This window comes from Mastomys coucha, unplaced genomic scaffold (genome assembly GCF_008632895.1).
Source record: "Mastomys coucha isolate ucsf_1 unplaced genomic scaffold, UCSF_Mcou_1 pScaffold18, whole genome shotgun sequence".
Taxonomy (NCBI): domain Eukaryota; kingdom Metazoa; phylum Chordata; class Mammalia; order Rodentia; family Muridae; genus Mastomys; species Mastomys coucha.
In genome coordinates, this window is record NW_022196900.1 from 3,977,729 (window position 1) to 3,995,745 (window position 18,017).

Below are 18,017 nucleotides of genomic sequence, written 5' to 3' on the forward strand. Positions count from 1 at the left end.
CATGAGTTCAAATCCCAGCAACCACATGGTGGCTCACAACCACCCGTAATGAAATCTGATGCCCTCTTTTGGAAAGTACAGTGTACTTACATAATAAATAAATAAATAATAAAAAAAAATATGGAACGCTTCACGAATTATCCTTGCGCAGGGGCCATGCTAATCTTCTCTGTATTGTTCCAATTTTAGTATATGTGCTGCCGAAGCGAGCACCAACCTGATTTTTGATATATATAAGAAGGGGTATGATATACAAGGTCATGCAGAGTGAAGATGGCATTGGTAATAGGTTGGGTCTAAGAATAAAGAGCCAATTTAATTAATTTTTTTACTGGTTTTTCAAGACAAGGTTTTCTCTGTGTAGCTCTGGCTGTCCTGGGATTCTCTAGATCAAGCTGGCTTTGAATTCAGAGATCTACCTGCCTTTGCTTCCTGAATCTTGGGATTAAAGACATGTGTCACCACATACACTTAATTTTAATATTTTTTGTGTTTAGCTGTTTTGATGCATAAATGCCTGTACACCCCATTCATGCAGTGCCTTCAGAGGCCAGAAGAGGGTGTTGGATCCCCTGGGACTGAAATGGGTGATGAGACTTAATCCCAAATCTTCTGGAAGAGCACTGTTTGTTTATTTAGGCTAATATACACTCCTTATTCGAAAATACAGCTTCTAGTCTGATCTTTATCTGCCTTTCTAGAGATCAAAGTAGAGAACTGATAAAATGTAACTTCACCCCCCTTTTAAGACAGGGTCTTATGTAATTCAGCATGGCTTCAAACCTTCTTTGCAGATGAAGATGACTCTGATCCTCTTGCCTCTGCTTCCCAAGTGCTGAGATTGCAGGCATTGCCATCATTCCTGGCTTATGCCTTTGTTTTATCTTTCAACTTGAGAGTTAAGTCCAGGCCTAAATAGATATCTATACTTTTTATTCATTAGATCACAGAGAGTTTTTGCAAAAGTACAGAGAAGCTAGGTATGGTAGCACACACCTGTAATTTTAACAGTTAGGAATCTGAGGCTGGCATGGACTATATAGTTACATACCACTTGTTTCAAACAAAACTACAATGTTAGTAATGTAATGTAATATAATATATAATATGATATACAATATATAACGTATTCTACATGTGTAGTATATATACATACACTCTCTCTCTCTCACACACACATATATACACTTACGCACACACATACATATATACATCTGGGTGTGGTGGTGCATACCTTTAATCCATCACTCAGGAAGCAGAGGCAAGTGGATTCTGTGAGTTCCAGGTTAGGCAGGACTACATAGTAAACAAACAACAACAATACAAAAAATAGGCAAACAAACAAAAGAATGAAAAAAAATAAAAAAATGAATAAGGGTACAGAGATGAATTATCATTTTCAGATCTCAAAATACATGATTCCTTTGGTCTGTTTCTTTAGATTTTTTTAAAAGATTTATTTATTATTATAAATGAGTACACTGTAGCTGTCTTCAGACACACCAAAAGAGGGTGTCAGATTTCATTATGGGTGGTTGTGAGCTACCATATGGTTGCTGGGATCCAAACTCATGATCTTCCGAAGAGCAGTCAGTGCTCTTACCCGCTGAGCCATCTCACCAGCCCTGTTTCTTTAGACTTAAGGAAGCATTATGAAATTGCAGGGAGACATTGAATCCCTGAAAACAGTATCAGTGCAGATGTGAAATCCCAGTTACTCAAAAGGCTGAGGGAGGACAATCAAAATTCAAATCCTGTCTGTGCTACACAGTGAGTTAGGGACCCTGTGTCAAAATAAAAACAGTGAGCTTGGGTCTGGGGACATAGCTGAGAATAGAGCACTTGTCTACCATTCTTGAGGGCCCACATCTTCACTAACACACTGTCGTGTGCACTCAGATAACTGTTGGGAAGTTAGGGCTATCTTTTATTTTTTTGGGACAGAGTTTACTCTGTAGCTCAGGCTAGTTGTGAGTTCATGGCAGTCTTCCTCCCTTAGCCTCCCAAGCTCTGGAATTAAAGGCATGAGTCACCATGCTTGGCTGGAAAGTTGATTTCAAGATGGATCTAGTCAAACAGACTGAGTTGATGTCAGGTCCTGTATTGGTTTTGATTGTTTTGGATGTGACCTAATATAACAGTCAGGGACTTTGATATAGATTAAATTGTTGGTTTGATTTTTTTTATTAATCGTTTTATTCATTTACATTTCAAATGATATCCCCCTTCCCGGTTTCTCCTCCACAACCCTCCCTCCCCATCTTATTCCCCTTCTTCCCATTCTCCTTTGCCTCTATGAGGTGCTCCTCCACCCACTCATCCACTCCTGCCTCACTGCTCTAGCATCTCCCTTCACTGGGACATCAAGCCTCCACAGGACCAATGGCCTCCCCTCCCACTAATGCCAGATAAGGCAATCCTCTGCTACAGATGTATCTGGATCCTTGGATCCCTCCATGTTGGTTGGATCCCTCCTCTTTGGTTGGTGGCTTAGTTCCTGGGAGCTCTGGGTGGTCCAGTTAGTTGATACCGTTCTTCCTATGGGATTGCAACCCCTTTCAGCTCTTTCAGTCCTTTCCCTAGCTCTTCCATTGGGATCCCCAGGATCAGTCCGATGGTTGGCTGTGTGTTATCTGCATCTGTATTGGTCAGATGCTGGTAGAACCTCCCCGAGAACAGCCAAACCAGGCTCCTGTCAGCAAGCACATTTTAGAGTCAGCAGTAGTGTGGGGGTTTGGTGTCTGCAGTTAGGATGGATCCCTAGGTGGGGCAGTCTCTGGATGGCCTTTCCTTCAGTCTCTGTTCCATTATTTTGGTCCCTGTCTTTCCTTTAGACAGGAACATTTCTGGGTTAAAAATTTTGAGATGGGTGGGTGGCACCATCCCTGTTTTCTGGAGGTGGTCTCTACAGGTCCTGTCTCCCCTTTGTTGATTTGATTTTGAAAGAAAGAGTTTTGCTTTGATGGTTAGTCAGACAGTCTGGTACAGCTCTTCCTTTCGTTTAGTCAATGAGATTCAAGGAGAGCAGAAAGTATCTTTAAAATTTTTTTAAAGTGCGTGTGTCCTTGTGTGCATGCGTGTGTGTGTGTGTGTGTGTGTGTGTGTGTGTGTATCTAGGTTGGAAGACAACTTTCAAGTATTCTTCTTTTACCTTTACATGAGTTCTGGGATCAAGCTGAGGTCACCAGCTTGTAGCAAATGCCTTTTCTTGCTAAGCTATCCTAGTATCTTGATTTCTCTTCTTATGTTATTTGACACAGTTTTTCTTTTTTTAAGATTTATTTATTTATTTTATGTATATGAGTACACACTGTAGCTGTACAGTAGTTGTGAGCCTTCATCTGGTTGTTGGGAATTGACTTTTTAGGACCTCTGCTCACTCCAGTCAGCCTTGCTCAGCCCTGCTGGCTCAGTCCTTGCTCGCTCTGGCCCAAAGATTTATTTATTATTATAATTAAGTACACTGTAGCTGTCTTCAGATGCACCAGAAGAGGGCATCAGATCTCATTATGGATGGTTGTAAGCCACCATGTGGTTGCTGGGATTTGAACTCACAACCTTTGGAAGAGCAGTGCTCTTACCCGCTGAGCCATCTCACCAGCCCCAAGGGCAAAATTTTAATCTATCTATCTTTCTTTCTTTCTTTCTTTCTTTCTTTCTTTCTTCCTTCCTTCCTTCCTTCCTTCCTTCCTTCCTTCCTTCCTTCCTTCCTCTTTCCTTCCTTTCTTCCTTCCTTTCTTTTTCTTTTTCTTTTTTTTTTTTTGTTTTGGTTTTTAGAGACAGGGTTTCTCTGTGTAGCACTGGCTGTCCTGGAACTCACTTCATAGACCAGGCTGGCCTCGAACTCAGAAATCCTCCCGTCTCTGCCCCCCAAGTACTGGGATTAAAGGCATGCACTACCACCGCCAGGCCGACACAGTTCTTGACAATAGATATTCAATAAATACTGAAGGAATGTATACAAAAGCATCTTTGTATTAGAGACTATTAATGTTCAACAGTTCTGTCTTGGCTTTATAAGCTAATGTTTTGTTTGTCTTTCTTTCTTTCTTTCTCTCCTTCCTTCTTTCTTTCTGTTTTGAGTCAGGGTCTCTAATCCTGGCTGTCCTAGAACCTGTTATGTAGAAGTAGCTGGCCTGAAATTTACAGAGATTTGCTTGTCTTGCTTCCCTAGTACTGGGATTCATAAATTAATTCTTAGTCATTTATATACTTTATTTTCCCAGATCCCCCTTTTTAAAAAAATCATCTCTACTTCTATCATATTGGTAGAAGCTACCATCATTTCTTGTTTCAATGTATCTTTTTTAAAAAAAAATATGTTCTATCTTAAGTACATTTTCAAAGCAGTAGACAAGTAGACAGAGATATCTTCTAAAAATGCAAACCAAATCTAGTGGCTTCTTAGTATATCTCTTTCATTTTATTTGTTCCTTATTACTGTTATGGGCTTTTGTTTGTTTGTTTGTTTGTTTGTTTGTTTGTTTGTAGACAGAGCTGTTTAGGCTGTCCAGGACTTGCTTTGTAGACCGGGCTGGCCTTGAACTCACAGAGATCTACCTGCTTCTGCCTTTCTTAATCCTGAGTGCTAGGATTAAAGGTATGCGCCACTACTATACAGCTCCTCATTTCAGTGAAGATTATTTGAGTTCTCTAAATGGCTGGGCCTTTGTATAAAATACTTACAAACACAAAATAAAATATAAGCAATCTTTAATGTTGTCTCACAAGATCTGGTAGGGAAGAGAAAGATTCCTTGCCCATATATATATATAAAATCTCCTTTTGGTGTAGCTTTCCTTTCAGAACGTGCACTGAGCTGCTTGCATCCTACTTATCAACTGTCCTTGGTATAATTAAAGGGGCAGGATGATGGGATCATGTTATACATATGAGTACTTAACAACATGAAGAATTATTTTGTGCTCCTTTCCTTTTCCTGGGCTGGCAAGATGCCTCCATCATAATGGACTTCACATGTGAGTGGAAACTGGTCAGGTGCAGAGTTCCTGCATTATAGTGCTTTGCTTTGTAATTCAGATCTTTATCTGAAGAAAACTTTCTTTTATATTTGAAATTACTTCTGTTCTAAGAACTTGGGAAGCTGAGTTGGGAGGGATCAGCCTGGGCAACATAGTATGACCCAGTCTCAAAATAAAAGTGAAGAGAATAGGAGATGGGTGGGACATAGCTGAGTTGGCAGAAGGCACAAACCCAACTCCAAGACCTCAGGAAGTGGAGGCAGGAGAGAGTTCAGGCCATTCTTGGCTACATAAGGAGTTTGTGGCCAGTCTGTGATACAGAAGACACTGCCTCAACAGCAACACAAGCAGTCATAAACAAGTTAACATAGAAGAAAACTAAAGAAGGGGTTTGCAACCCCATAGGAGGAACAACAATATGAACTAACCAGTACTTCTGGAGCTCCCGGGGACTAAACCACCAACCAGAGAGTACACATGATGAGACTTATGGCTCCAGCTGCTTATGTAGCAGAGGATGGCCTAATTGGTCATCAACGGGAAGAGAGGCCCTTGGTCCTGTGAAGGCTCTGTGCCCCAGTGTAGGGGAATGCCAGGGCCAGGAAGCGGGAGTTGGGTGGGTGGGTGGGTGAGCGGGGGAGGGGATAGGGGTTTTTGGAGGTGAAATGAGGAAAGGGGATAACATTTGAAATGTAAATAAAGAAAATATCTAATAAAAAAGAGAAAAAATAAAATAAAAATAAAAAAAGAAGAAAACTAAAGTGATAGTGTGGAGGCAAAATTTAAGAAGCTCCCTAAGAATAAAGAGAAATAAATGAAGAGATCAATAGCATTCTAAAAGGGAGAAATGAGATATATGCTTACAGCATGTAAGCAAAAGCCAGAGGAGGTAGCACATGCCTATAGTCCTATAATCCTATAAGCTGAAGATCAACTTGAAATGGATTTCATGTCCTATCTTAAAAATCAACAACAGTAAAACCAAAAACAGTATAATTAGAAGACTCACACATGAATAACTGGAGCTTCTGAAGTTGACACAAGAACAAATGACCAAGCATGCATATAATCCCAGTACATGGGAGGTAGAAATAGGAAGACCAGGAGTTCAAGGCCAGCCTCAGCTATATAGATTTTTATATTTTTCTCCTATTTTGCTTAATATTCTTATCTTACTGAGCTTTTTATTTAGTCTTCATTACATTCCCATCCACTTCATGCCTCTGCCTTTTGAGTGCTTTTAAAGCTTTGTTATTGTGTGTTTGTGAGTGTGGTTTCATGTGTTGTACGTCACAAATGTGGGATCGGATAACTTCTAACATTCAGTTCTCTCTTTCCACTGGTACCAGAGATCAAACTCAGGTTGGCAGGTGTGTGCAGCAAGTACGTCTACTCACTGAACTGTCCTGCCAGTTTCCCTTTAAGTTCTTTTCTGTCTCTTAGCAGGCATCCTTATTATTTTAGTTCTGTTTGACCTTTCATTTTTTGCTTCTGTGTCACTCTATTTTGTTTATATTATTATATTATTATTATATACATTATATTATAATATATTATATTAGTATAATATTATTTATATTTATTTTTGGCCTCAAACTTGCTATGAAGCTGAAGATGACCATGAACTTGTGATCTTTTTGTCTCCATCTTCCTATGTTACAGGTGTGTACCACCACAGCAGATTTATGCAGCACTGGGAGTTGGATGCAGGGCTTTGTGCATGCTGGGTTAGCATTATACATCCCATCACAACTTTGTAATGATGTCTTGCTGTGTTGCCTAATCTAGCTTAGTTTCTGGGTTTAAGAGATCCTGGGCTGGAGCTGTAGCATTCACCTATTGTGTGAAGACACTGTGTCAGAAGTTGCAGAATAAATATTGATTTTAAAAAAATGTTGGGGCATGGTGGTACATGGGAGCACTTGGGAGGCAGAGGCGGTTGGATCTCTGAGTTGGAGGCCAGCCTGGTCTACACAGCAAGTACCAGACCAGTCAGGGATACATAGTGGAGCCTTGTATGCCCATTATTTAAGTGCTTTTTAGATGTTGAGTGTCATGCACTTCTTATATCACTTTAGGATCATTTTGTAATCTTTAAATCAGTGCACATTTTTTTTTCTTAATGAAAAATGAGGTAAAGTCAGATGTGCTGGCACTCGCTTTTAGTCCTAGCACTCAGGAGGCAGAGGCAGGTGGTATCTCTGTGAGGTCAAGGCCAGCTTGGTCTACATATTAAGTTCCAGGCCAACTCAGGATACATTCATGGTAAGAGAGACCCTGACTTAGAACAAACAAATAAACAGACAAGAAAGAAAAATGAGGTTAGATTCAGCCTTATGTGGACTCCCTCATCTTCCACAGGAAGAAAGAGTAATTTTTAGGTGGTCTCAGTTATTGTTTGCTATTAGAAGTCTCAGAAGGTTAAGATTTCCACCTAGACTTTAACAAAGGTCCTTGATTGCTAGTTAAGCAGTTCAGCAGGACAATGAGGAAGAAGTCTGGGTGCAAACTCTGATTTTCAGGGAAGCTTCTCTTTGTGTGGCTTATATTTCTGTGTATTTGCCAGTGTTGCTGTGTCTGGTTCAGATCTAGTGTGGCTGCTGCCACCTTGTGCTAGAATAGTCCTGTCTTTACTAGAGAATATGGCAGTCATTGTATTTCCCTTTGAATGTGACTTGACACTGTGCCACCATCCCACAGGTCCTTGACCTTCTAGGATAGTTGTTTTCAGATTTTGTCCCCAACAAGGGTTGTATCAGCAAGATGCTCTTCAGTCCCGCTCCAGCTTTTCTTACATCCTTCTCATTGGTAGCTGTTAGAGAATTCTTCATGGTTTTTTACCCTTATAATCAGGACAGTGTTCATAAGGTTTTTGTTTCCTTTTTATTATTTTTCTAATGGTCATTATCTTGAAAATATATTTTTTTCTTCTTGAGACAGGGTCTCATTATGTAGTCCAGACTGGTCTTGAACCTGAGGTCCTGCCTTGGCTAAGTGCTAGATTGCAGGCATGTTTACACACTTGGCTAAATCATCAGTGTCTTCTGTCCCTGTGTCTTTCAAATAAGGTCTATTTTAGATAAGGTCTTATATAGCCTATGTTGACCTTGAACTCACTATGTAGCACAGGCTGTTTTTGAACCTGATGCCCTCTTGCCCCAGTCTCCTAAGTGCTAAGATTACAGGCATGTGCCACTGCACTTGCCTATATTACCAATTTCTTTTCTTCTTTTTTTTGAAATAGGGTTTCTTGTAGCCCAGGCTGTCCTCAAACTCACTATATAGCCAGGATGACCTTAATTTTCTTACTTCCACCTTCTAAGTGCTGTGATTATAGGCATGGAGCACTACATATTGTTTTATTCAGTGCAGAGGATCAAACCCAGGGCTTGATAGTGCATAATAGGCAGTATTTTATCAATGGGCCTATGTCCTCTTCTCCACCATCTTTTGAAAGGTTCTACATTTTATTACTGGGCAAACAATACCTTAATTAAGACATGAGCAAGTCTCCAGGTTAAACTTGTTGAGTTCCATCTGGTAGGACTGTTTGATGACCACAATTAGTATAAACCCTCAGTCTTGCCATTGTGTGAATCCTTACAGACCCACCTTCGTTCTCCTCCAGTATCTTTTAGAGTTGTACCTGATTTTGTTACCAGTTTTCATCAGAATCCATTGAGGAATAAGACAATTTTGCTTTTGTTTCTTGGCCAGGAATTGCTTAATTCTGAAAGTCTTATGAGAAGACATAGTGAGAAGTCAAGCCTGGTGTAGAGCCTACTATGGTGGAAGAAAGGAAAGGAGCTTCCCCAATACTTTTAAAAGAAGCAATATTTTTTTTATTAAACTATTTTATTTATATTCCAAATGTTGCTGTCCAAGTTCTTCATCCCATCCAACTTCCCCTTTGCTTCTGAAAGGGTGCTCCCCCACCAACCCACCCACCCCTACTTCATTCCTGCCAGCATCCCCCTTCCTGGGGCATTAAGTTTCTACAGAATTAATGCATCCTTTTCCACTGAGGCCAGACAAGGCAGTCCTCTGCTACGTATGTGCTGGGGGCCTCTGACCAGCCCATGTGTGCTCTTTGGTTGGTAGCTTAGTCTCTGAGAGCTCTGAGGGGTCTGGGTTAGTTGATATTGCTTTTCCTATGGGGTTGCAAACCCCTTCAGCTCCTCAGTCCTTTCTCTAACTCCTCTCTAGGGGTCTTTGACCTCAGTCCAATGGTTTGGCTGTGAGTATCTGTATCAGTCAGCTGCTGGTAGAGCCTCTTTGAGGACAGCCATGCTAGGTTTCTGTCTGGAAGCACTACTTGGCATCAGTAATAGTGTCAGGGTTGGGTGCCTGTGCATGAGAGTTAGGCTGGTCACTGGAAGGCCTTTCCTTTAGTCTCTGCTCCATTTTTGTACCTGCATTTCCTTTAGACAGGAACAGATCTGGGTCAGAAATTTTGAAGATGGGTGGGTAGCCCCATGCCTTAACTGGGGGGCCATGTCTTTCTACTGGAGGTGGTCTCTTCAGGTTTCATCTCCCAACTGTTGGGCATTTTTGGCTAAGGTCATCCCCATGGAGGCATGGGAGCCACACATATCCCAGGACTCTGGAACTTTCTAGAGGTGCCCCTGCCTCTGCCCCATACTGCTGCGTATTTCTGTTCTTTCTCATGGACCTCTGGGCTTCTTTCCTGTCTCCTCTAATACCTGATCCTACCTACTTTTCCCCCTCACCCTCCTCTTTCCCACTCAGGTCCCCCCTCTTTCCCTCCCTCCCTCCACTCCCCATGATTGTGTGCTACCCTGACGGTGCTGGGAATTGAACTTGGTTTCTCTAAAGGTGAGTCCAGGGCAGCCAGGGCTGGTTACATTGAGAAACCCTGTCTCAAAAAATTCCCAAAACAAAACAAAAACCCCAAAACAAAAGGGAAAACAAAATAAAAAAGACAGCTGTATAAGGATATCTCCTTATACAGCTTAATAGGTGGCTTAATAGGCACTTTCTGTTCTTCCAGAGGACTTGGATTCAGTTGCCAGCACCCAAGCAGTGGCTCACAATTGTCTGTAATTCCAGTTCTAGGGGAGCTGACAGTTAGGCAGGCACCAAATAAGCATGTGGTACACAGACACATATGCAGACAAGACACCCATACATATTAAAAAACGAAGTTGTAAAGGCTAAGAATAAACATTCAGGTATTTGCCATTCTGTAAGAGAAGAATAATTTTTTTTTCACCATGAGGTTTTCTTTTATAATACTTTTATAATAAAAAGTATTATAATAATACTCTTCTCTCTCTCTCTCTCTCTCTCTCTCTCTCTCTCTCTCTCTCTCTCTGTCTCTCTCTCTCTCTCTCTGTGTGTGTGTGTGTTCGTGTGTTTTGGGGATCAAACTCACCTGCTCATGTTTGCATGGCAAGCCCTAAGTATTCAGCTTTGAGAGTTACTAAAGAAGGGGTGAGAAAAAGGACATCATGCCAACCAGTCTTCACAGTTCTGTCAGTTCCTGTGGTCAGTCAGTTAACAGGTGTCACAGTGCATCTTTATATCCAGATATTTGACAAATGTGAAATTCAGTAAAACAATGTGCAAATTGATAATTATAACAGTGTTTGATGTTGGCATGAGATTGAAATAAGTATTCATATATTTCCTACTTTTAAAGATGTTACTCTTCAAATAAAAAGGAAATAGCAGTCACTGCATTTAAGTGGTAGACTTCTTTAATGCTAGGTTCTGAAGCAGGAAGGTACCAAGCAAGAGAACCAATCAATACCATATGGCTTTGGAAATTATCTCATGATAGGTCAGGTGTGACCAGGCAGGTTAGCTATTCCTTGTGCTTAGAGAACCAGGTCACTGCTTGTGAGTCTGTATGAATAGGATTATTTCCTATAATCTTAAGAGTGCCTGTAGCAGATTTGGTTCTATAGGAAGGTTAGAGAAACACAGGTGCTAGTTTTTTTGTTTGTTTTGTTTTGTTTTTGAGATATAGGCACATATTCTCTTATTTTTGCCTTTGTTTTTGGGAGCCTAGGGGAAAGTGTTCTGTCTGTGTCTTCTTTTTCTTTAGCCGACTTCAGGTTTTCATATTGTCTGTAGTCTTTAGGAGCCTCATTATTCTTTAATGACTGATTTATTTTCCCATATATCTTTTCTGCTTTTGTTTTTTATACACAGGGCAGATAAGGATGTTTGGAATAAGCAAAAGAAATTTGTTTTCAGACTCCATTTAATCATATGGGAAACTAAGTTCAAGGTCACAAGTCTTAGGGGAACTCCTGTTAGGAAACAGTTGTCTTTGAGTCCAGCTGTCTCAAGGACAACTTCTCCATCTTGCTTTCAGGGTTAAACTTTAAGTTCCTGTTCCCATGCCCAGGAACCAACTCCTATCCTGATTGGTGGAAAAATGTAACAGTTATTTGGCACAGATGTTTGTTATTTGCAAGCTTAAATATTCTGTAATATTCTGGCTCGTTGTTGCAGTTCAGATCCTAAGTCTGTTTTGCAGCCTTGGTAGATCAGTAGTTGTAACTTTATTTATTTATTTATTTATTTTGGTTTTTCAAGACAGGGTTTCTCTCTGTAGCCCTGGCTGTCCTGGAACTCACTCAGTAGACCAGGCTGACCTCGAACTCAGAAATCCACCTGCCTCTGCCTCCCAAGTGCTGGGATTCAAGGCATGCACCACCACCGCCCGGCGTTAATTTTTTTTTAAAACTTTATTTTTAATGATGGCTCTTAAACACTTTTGCCTCTCTTTTGGCCTACCACCCACCAGAGAAAGAAAGGATAGAGGGGTAGCAGGGAGTGGACCTGTTTAGTGGCAGCTCCATCCACTTGAAAACACTTCACAGGTACACCAGCAGTCATCCAGTTCGGTAGAGTTGACATGACTTAGCAGAGACAGCCAGGCCTCAGCCTCTACACAAGTCAGCAGGAGGGAGCAGGAGGAATGCCAGAAGCTCTCAGCTGTGCCTCTCAGTGAAGTGAAGATCAGTGAAGACACAAGACCCACTAGTCTATAAGCAAGCCAAGCTTAGCCTCCATCACTGTGCGTTGAGTTCTGTTTATACCCTTCGAACATCATGTATCCTCCATATGTCTTGCCTCAGCTCATGTATCTGTCTCAGAGGACATTACTCTGTCAATCGTCCCATGTCTGAGGAAGCAGCAAGAAACTGCAGTACATCACCAGAAAGCTTTCTGGTATGTTTCTCTCTATGGCATGCTGACAAATGGAGCTCAACTACAAAATGTAAGGCGGGGGCTGGCGAGATGGCTCAGCAGGTAAGAGCACTGACTGCTCTTCCAAAGGTCCTGAGTTCAGATCCCAGCAACCACATGGTGGCTCACAACCACCCGTAATGAGATCTGATGCCCTCTTCTGGCGCGTCTGAAGACAGCTACAGTGAATTACGCCAGAGCAAGCGGGAGCCGGAGGGAGGAGTTGGGGGCTGAGCTAACGGGGCCGTCAGAGGTCCTGAGTTCAATTCCCAGCAGCCACACACATGGTAGCTCACAGCCATCTATCTGTACAGCCACAGTGTACTCATACACATAAAATAAATAAAATAAATCTTTAAAAAAAATGTAAGGCGGACCAATGCATGTGTGTTGTTAGTAAAGAATACTTTATCACTGGGCGGTGGTGGCACACGCCTTTAATCCCAGCACTTGGGAGGTAGAGGCAGGCAGATTTCTGAGTTGGAGGCCAGCCTGGTCTACAGAGTGAGTTTCAGGACAGCCAGAGCCATACAGAGAAACCCTGTCTTGAAAATACCAAAAAAAAAAAAAAAAAAAAAAAAAAAAAAAAAAAAAAAAAAAAAAAAAAAAAAAGAATCCTTCATCACATGTCCTTTCACGTGCTTGTTTTAGCAAAACATCCTTTCGCCTGTGTCTGCTTCAGCTAAACGTTCCTTCACGTGTTTGTCCCAGCAAAACAACATCCAACTGACTTCCTAAAGAACCCTTAAGTTTCTACTTCAAGTAGTGGCTTGATTACAATAATTTTTTGTCATCTGTATTGACCTGGTGTTTGAGTTATGTTGGATTTAAGTGGACCTCATAACAAGGAGGGATTTTGTACTAGAGTTCTTAATAGCTTTGATTCTGAAAATAATAATTTTAAATTGACTTCATAGTCAGTAAATTTGTTGTTCATTATATTTTTGATGTTGAGGTTGAAACATATAGTGTTTTCTTATTTATTTATGTATTTATTTATTTTTGAAGAAAGGTTTTATGGTTACCCAGTATATCCTTGAACTTGCAATGTAGCTGAGGCTAGCCTTGAACTGTTGATCCTCCTGCCTCTACTTCTCACTTCTGGGATTATAGTTATGGATTTGTTTGTTTGTTTTTGAGACAGAGTCTCATTTAGCCCAGGCATGCCTCCCATTTGCCATATAGTTGAGGATGACCTTAAACTTCTGATCTTATTTTATTACCTCCATCTCCCAAGTACTTGGGTTAGAGCCAAGTACCACCTTGCCCAGTTTATTTGTTATTTTAAATATATTGAAATCAGGTCTGTTGGTGCATATCTTTATCCTGGCATTTGGGAGGCAGAGGCTGCCAGATCACTGTGAGTTTAAGGTCAGCCTAGTCTATATAGTGAGTTCCAGGACAGCCAGGGTTACATAGTGGTATCTATCTTAACTCCCTCCCACCCCCAAGCCCCAAACAAAACTAAAATACCCCAAGACAAACAACAACAAAAATCTCATTTTGAAGGTAATGTGGACCTATTTTTAGACATGAACAGGATTTTATTTTTGAGACAGGGTCTTGTAGCATGGGCTGAACTAAAACTCACTGCCTAACTCAAGACTGTCCTTGAACTCTTGCTCTTACTGTCCCCACCTCCCAAATGATGGAATTGAAGCATGTGCTACCCTATCCAGATCTAATATAAGGACTTAACTAAAACTGTGAGCTGAGTATAGTGGCACACACCTTTAGTCCCAGCACTCAGGAGGCAGAGTCAGGCAGATCTATGAGTTTTAGGTAAGCTTACTCTATAGAATAAGTTCCAGGACAGCTAGAGCTACATAGTGAGACCCTGTTTCAGAAAACCCCACAAAACTCAAACTGATAGCCTCACATCTGAGTGACTGTGGTCTTACTATGGATGGCTTAGAACTCCCTAAGTAGGGGAGGCTGGTCTAGAACTCAGAGATCTGCTTGCCTCTGCCTCTTCAGTGCTGGGCTTAAAGGTGTGCGCACCACTGTGCGCAGCAGTTTTTTTTTTTTAACTTTATGAGACAAGGTCTTATGTAACTTCGAGTTTTACATTGTGGGCCTCCGATCTTAGTCTCCCAGGTGCTGGGATTACACCATGCACGTTATTGAGTCCTTTTCTCCCTTCTGTGGGCCTCCTTTATTGGGCCTCCGATCTTAGTCTCCCAGGTGCTGGGATTATACCATGCACGTTATTGAGTCCTTTTCCCCTTCTTATTTCTCTTCCTCCCTCTTCTCTATCTCCTGCCTTAAAAGCTGTAGTATTGGTGCTTTTCAGGATAGATTATTAGACACAATGATTAATCTATGATGCCTATTTATTAATTATAATAAGATTACTTCTATTCCATGTAATGCTATTTTAATTCCCCCTCCCCCCTCCTTTTCTCCCTTTCTTTTTGAGACAGGATCTTTTATTTATTTTTATTTTTAAAGACTTATTTATTTATTTTAATTTATGAGTACACTGTAGCTGTCTTCAGACACACCAGAAGAGGGCATCAGATACCATTTCAGATGGTTGTGAGCCACCATGTCGTTGTTGGGATTTGAATTGGATTTGAACTCAGGACCTCTGGAAGAGCAGTCAATGCTCTTAACTGCTGAGCCATCTCTCCAACCCTCTTTTGTTTTATTTTTTTAATTTTATGTGTATGAGTTCTTTACTTGCATGTATGTGTGTCCCGTTTGTGTCCCTGGTGCCAAAGGAGGCCAGAAAAGGATGTAGGATCTCTTGGGACAGAGTCATAGATGGTTGTATGCCATCAGGTAGGTGCTGGGAACTGAATCCAGGTTTTCTGCAGTAGCAGTCAGTGCTTTCAGCTGATGAACCATCTCTTTAGTCCATTTTTTTCTTAAGTTGTTTATTAACTCTATATCTTGATCTCAGCTTCCTCTCCCTCCTTTCCTTTCAGGCCCTTTCTCTCCCCTCCCTTCCTTCCTCCCTTTCTTCTCAGAAAAGGGGAGGTCTCTCTCATGGCTATCACCAGCCTTGGCATATCAAGTTGTAGTAAGACTAGGTACATTTTCTTCTACTGAGGCTAGACAAGGCAGCCCAGTTAGGGGAAAGGGATCCAAAGACAGGCGAAGTAGTCAGAGACAGCCCCCTTTAGCCCCATTTCTGAGATAAGATCTTACTATGTAGTTCTGACTGACCTAATGTAATCATGTAATCCAGGCTGACCTCCACAGTTTACATAGATCCTCCTATGATGCCAAATGATAGGATTATAGGCATTGACCAGTCCAACCAGATAATTTTTTAAAAAATTTTAATTATGTATATATTAATATATTTAAAATTTTGTTGGTTATTTTTTGAAAATTTATGCTTATTTTATTTAATTTTAATAGTTATTGCTAGTGTAATGACAATTTAAAATATTTTAATTCTATTAAACTTTTTTTTGTTTTGTTTTGTTTTTAGTTTTTAGAGACAGGGTTTCTCTGTATAGCCCTGGCTGTCCTGGAACTTACTCTGTAGACCAGGGTGGCCTTGAACTCAAGAGATCCACCTGCCTCTGCCCGTAGTGCTGGAGTTAAAGGTGTGTGCCACTACCATCTGGCTTTTATTAAACATTTTTAAAACTACATTTTTTTTATTTGATGTGTGTGCATGTATGTGCGTGTGTGTGTGTGTGTGTGTGTGTGTGTGTGTGTGTGTGTGTGTGCATGTGCATGCCAAAGTGTGTATATAACAGGAGATTAGGGGACAATTTTGGGAGTTGTTTTTCTCTTCTTACCATATTGGTCCTGGGAATCAAACTCAAGTTGTCAGACATGGAAACAAACACCTTTATTCACTTAGCGGTCTGGTTGGTCCTGTTCGGGTATGTAGCTGAGCTAACTTTGAATTGTTCATTTGAATTGCCTCTACTTTCTACTAGGATTGCAAGCAAGCACTGCCAAGCCTAGCTGAAGTGTGTTCTCTCTGTCTGTCTCTCTGTCTCTCTCTCTTAATTTTAAAGACAGGGTTTCAGTATGTAGGTCTGGATCTCATTATGTAGACCAAGTTGGCTTTAAACTCATCCACTAGCCTCTGTGTCTTAAGTGCTGGGATTAAAGGGATGCTCCACATGACCTGTTTTACTTTCTCCATATTTGTGAGTAAGATTACTTGGGAAGAGGATCTGACTTTATGTGAGATTATAAAAGACATACTCTGGATCAATAAAAAGAAAAGATTTTAGTAGTAACGAGTACTGACTGGAATGGAGATGGCCTTGTGGAGAGTCCTAAGTGACTTAGCTCTTGGAAGTACTATGCTGGGACATCAGCTAAGGGAGGCTTTCATTTGTAACATGTACATTTGTCTCCATGTAGCATGGAGAAAGGCAGACAAACCCTTATAGAGTCTTTCTATGCATTGTACTACAAACTGTCCCCCCACCCCCACACACACCCGGGGAATTTGTCCTCAATCTTCGTAGGTTGGCTTTGCTTCCTTTTTACTCTGTAACTCAGGCTGGCCTTGAACTTGCAGCAGCTCTCCTGCCTCAGGCTTCTGAGTGCTAGGATTCCAGACTTGAGCCACTAGTCAAACTCTAGCAGTTCCCTTGCATGTATAGTTCTTGGCTCCCCCAGAAGCTGCATGTGCAGTTGTGGTAGGATTCTTTCTTGTGCAGCTCCCTGCCTATTCTTTAGAAGCAGTTCCATGTCATTATGGCTAGAATACCTCTTGATACCCTCTTGATACCTGCTTGGTCTTAGGAGTCACTTTCCACTCTTGTTTTAAAGTCTATTGTCTATTTTTCTTCCCGATATACTCTTGTTTTAGCAGAATGAAGTAGAGGGATTTTCCCTGATAACCTAAACTTCAGAAGGACATCCAACATAAAGTGGATCGCCTGCCGTTTGGCTTTCTCTGCCTCCTTGTTAGGAGGCAGGAACAGATTTTTTTCATTGTGTATGAGATCAGGTTCCTAATCTTACCTTTTTTTGTTTTCTTGCAGTTAAAAGAGCCAAATTCCAGGGTTCACCAGGTAAGTCTGGCCCTCCTTGCTTTCAACACTTTACACTTGCTGTGATTTAAGGCAGTCTTTTTAAAAAAAATGTGTGTGTGTGTGTGTACAGGACTCCAAGGAGGCAAGAAGAGGGTGTCATATCCCCCTGGAACTGGAATTACAGGTAGTTGTAAGCTGCCCTGTGGGTGCTGGGAACTGAACCTCCGTGGTTCAGGGATAAATCACTTTCTATGCAAGGTTGATGACATGAGGAGATCCAGCTTGGGAGAGTCCATTCTCTTCCTCTATCACATTTCCAGAGAATGAACCCAGGTTATGTAGGCTGCATGTCAGGTACCTCTACCTACTGAGCTATCACTGGCCCCTCAAAAGCAATCTTTTTTTTTTTTTTTTTTTTGGAAACAGGGTTTCTCTGTGTAGCCTTAGCTATCCTGGAACTCACTCTGTAGACCAGGCTGGCCTCCAACTCAGAAATCCGCCTGCCTCTGCCTCCCAAGTGCTGGGATTAAAGGCACCACCACTGCCTGGCTCCTCAAAAGCAATCTTAAAACAGAATCATTAATTATAAGCTGGGCATGGCGATACACTTCTATAATCCTAGTACTTGGGAGTCTGGTGCAAGAGGATTGCTTGTCCAGATAAGCCTGGGCTACATAAAGAGACCCTATCTCAGAAAGATTAAAAAAATTAATGATTTCATTTAGCTAACTACTTAAATGCAGTGATTTAATTTGCTAAGGTAATTCATGAAATTATTACTCCACTGCTATAAAGCATTGAACTTTGTCTACCTGTATTTTTATCTGTATTAATCAATGAAAAGTTTATCTTT

General features: G+C 41.1%; 1 protein-coding gene and 2 pseudogenes across 8 annotated transcripts in view; 1 reads left to right on the plus strand and 2 right to left on the minus strand.

Moving 5' to 3' along the window:
- Positions 1 to 18,017, plus strand: part of Unc13b (unc-13 homolog B) — a 211,220-nt gene that overhangs the window by 20,481 nt on the left and 172,722 nt on the right. For all 8 annotated transcript variants that reach the window (XM_031377182.1, XM_031377174.1, XM_031377175.1 and 5 more), the window contains exon 2: positions 17,174 to 17,203. In XM_031377182.1, coding sequence (XP_031233042.1) covers positions 17,174 to 17,203 — 30 coding nt within the window. The remainder of the gene's footprint in view (positions 1 to 17,173; positions 17,204 to 18,017) is intronic.
- LOC116097211 lies at positions 115 to 213 on the minus strand (annotated as a pseudogene).
- Positions 8,583 to 8,735, minus strand: LOC116095887 (annotated as a pseudogene).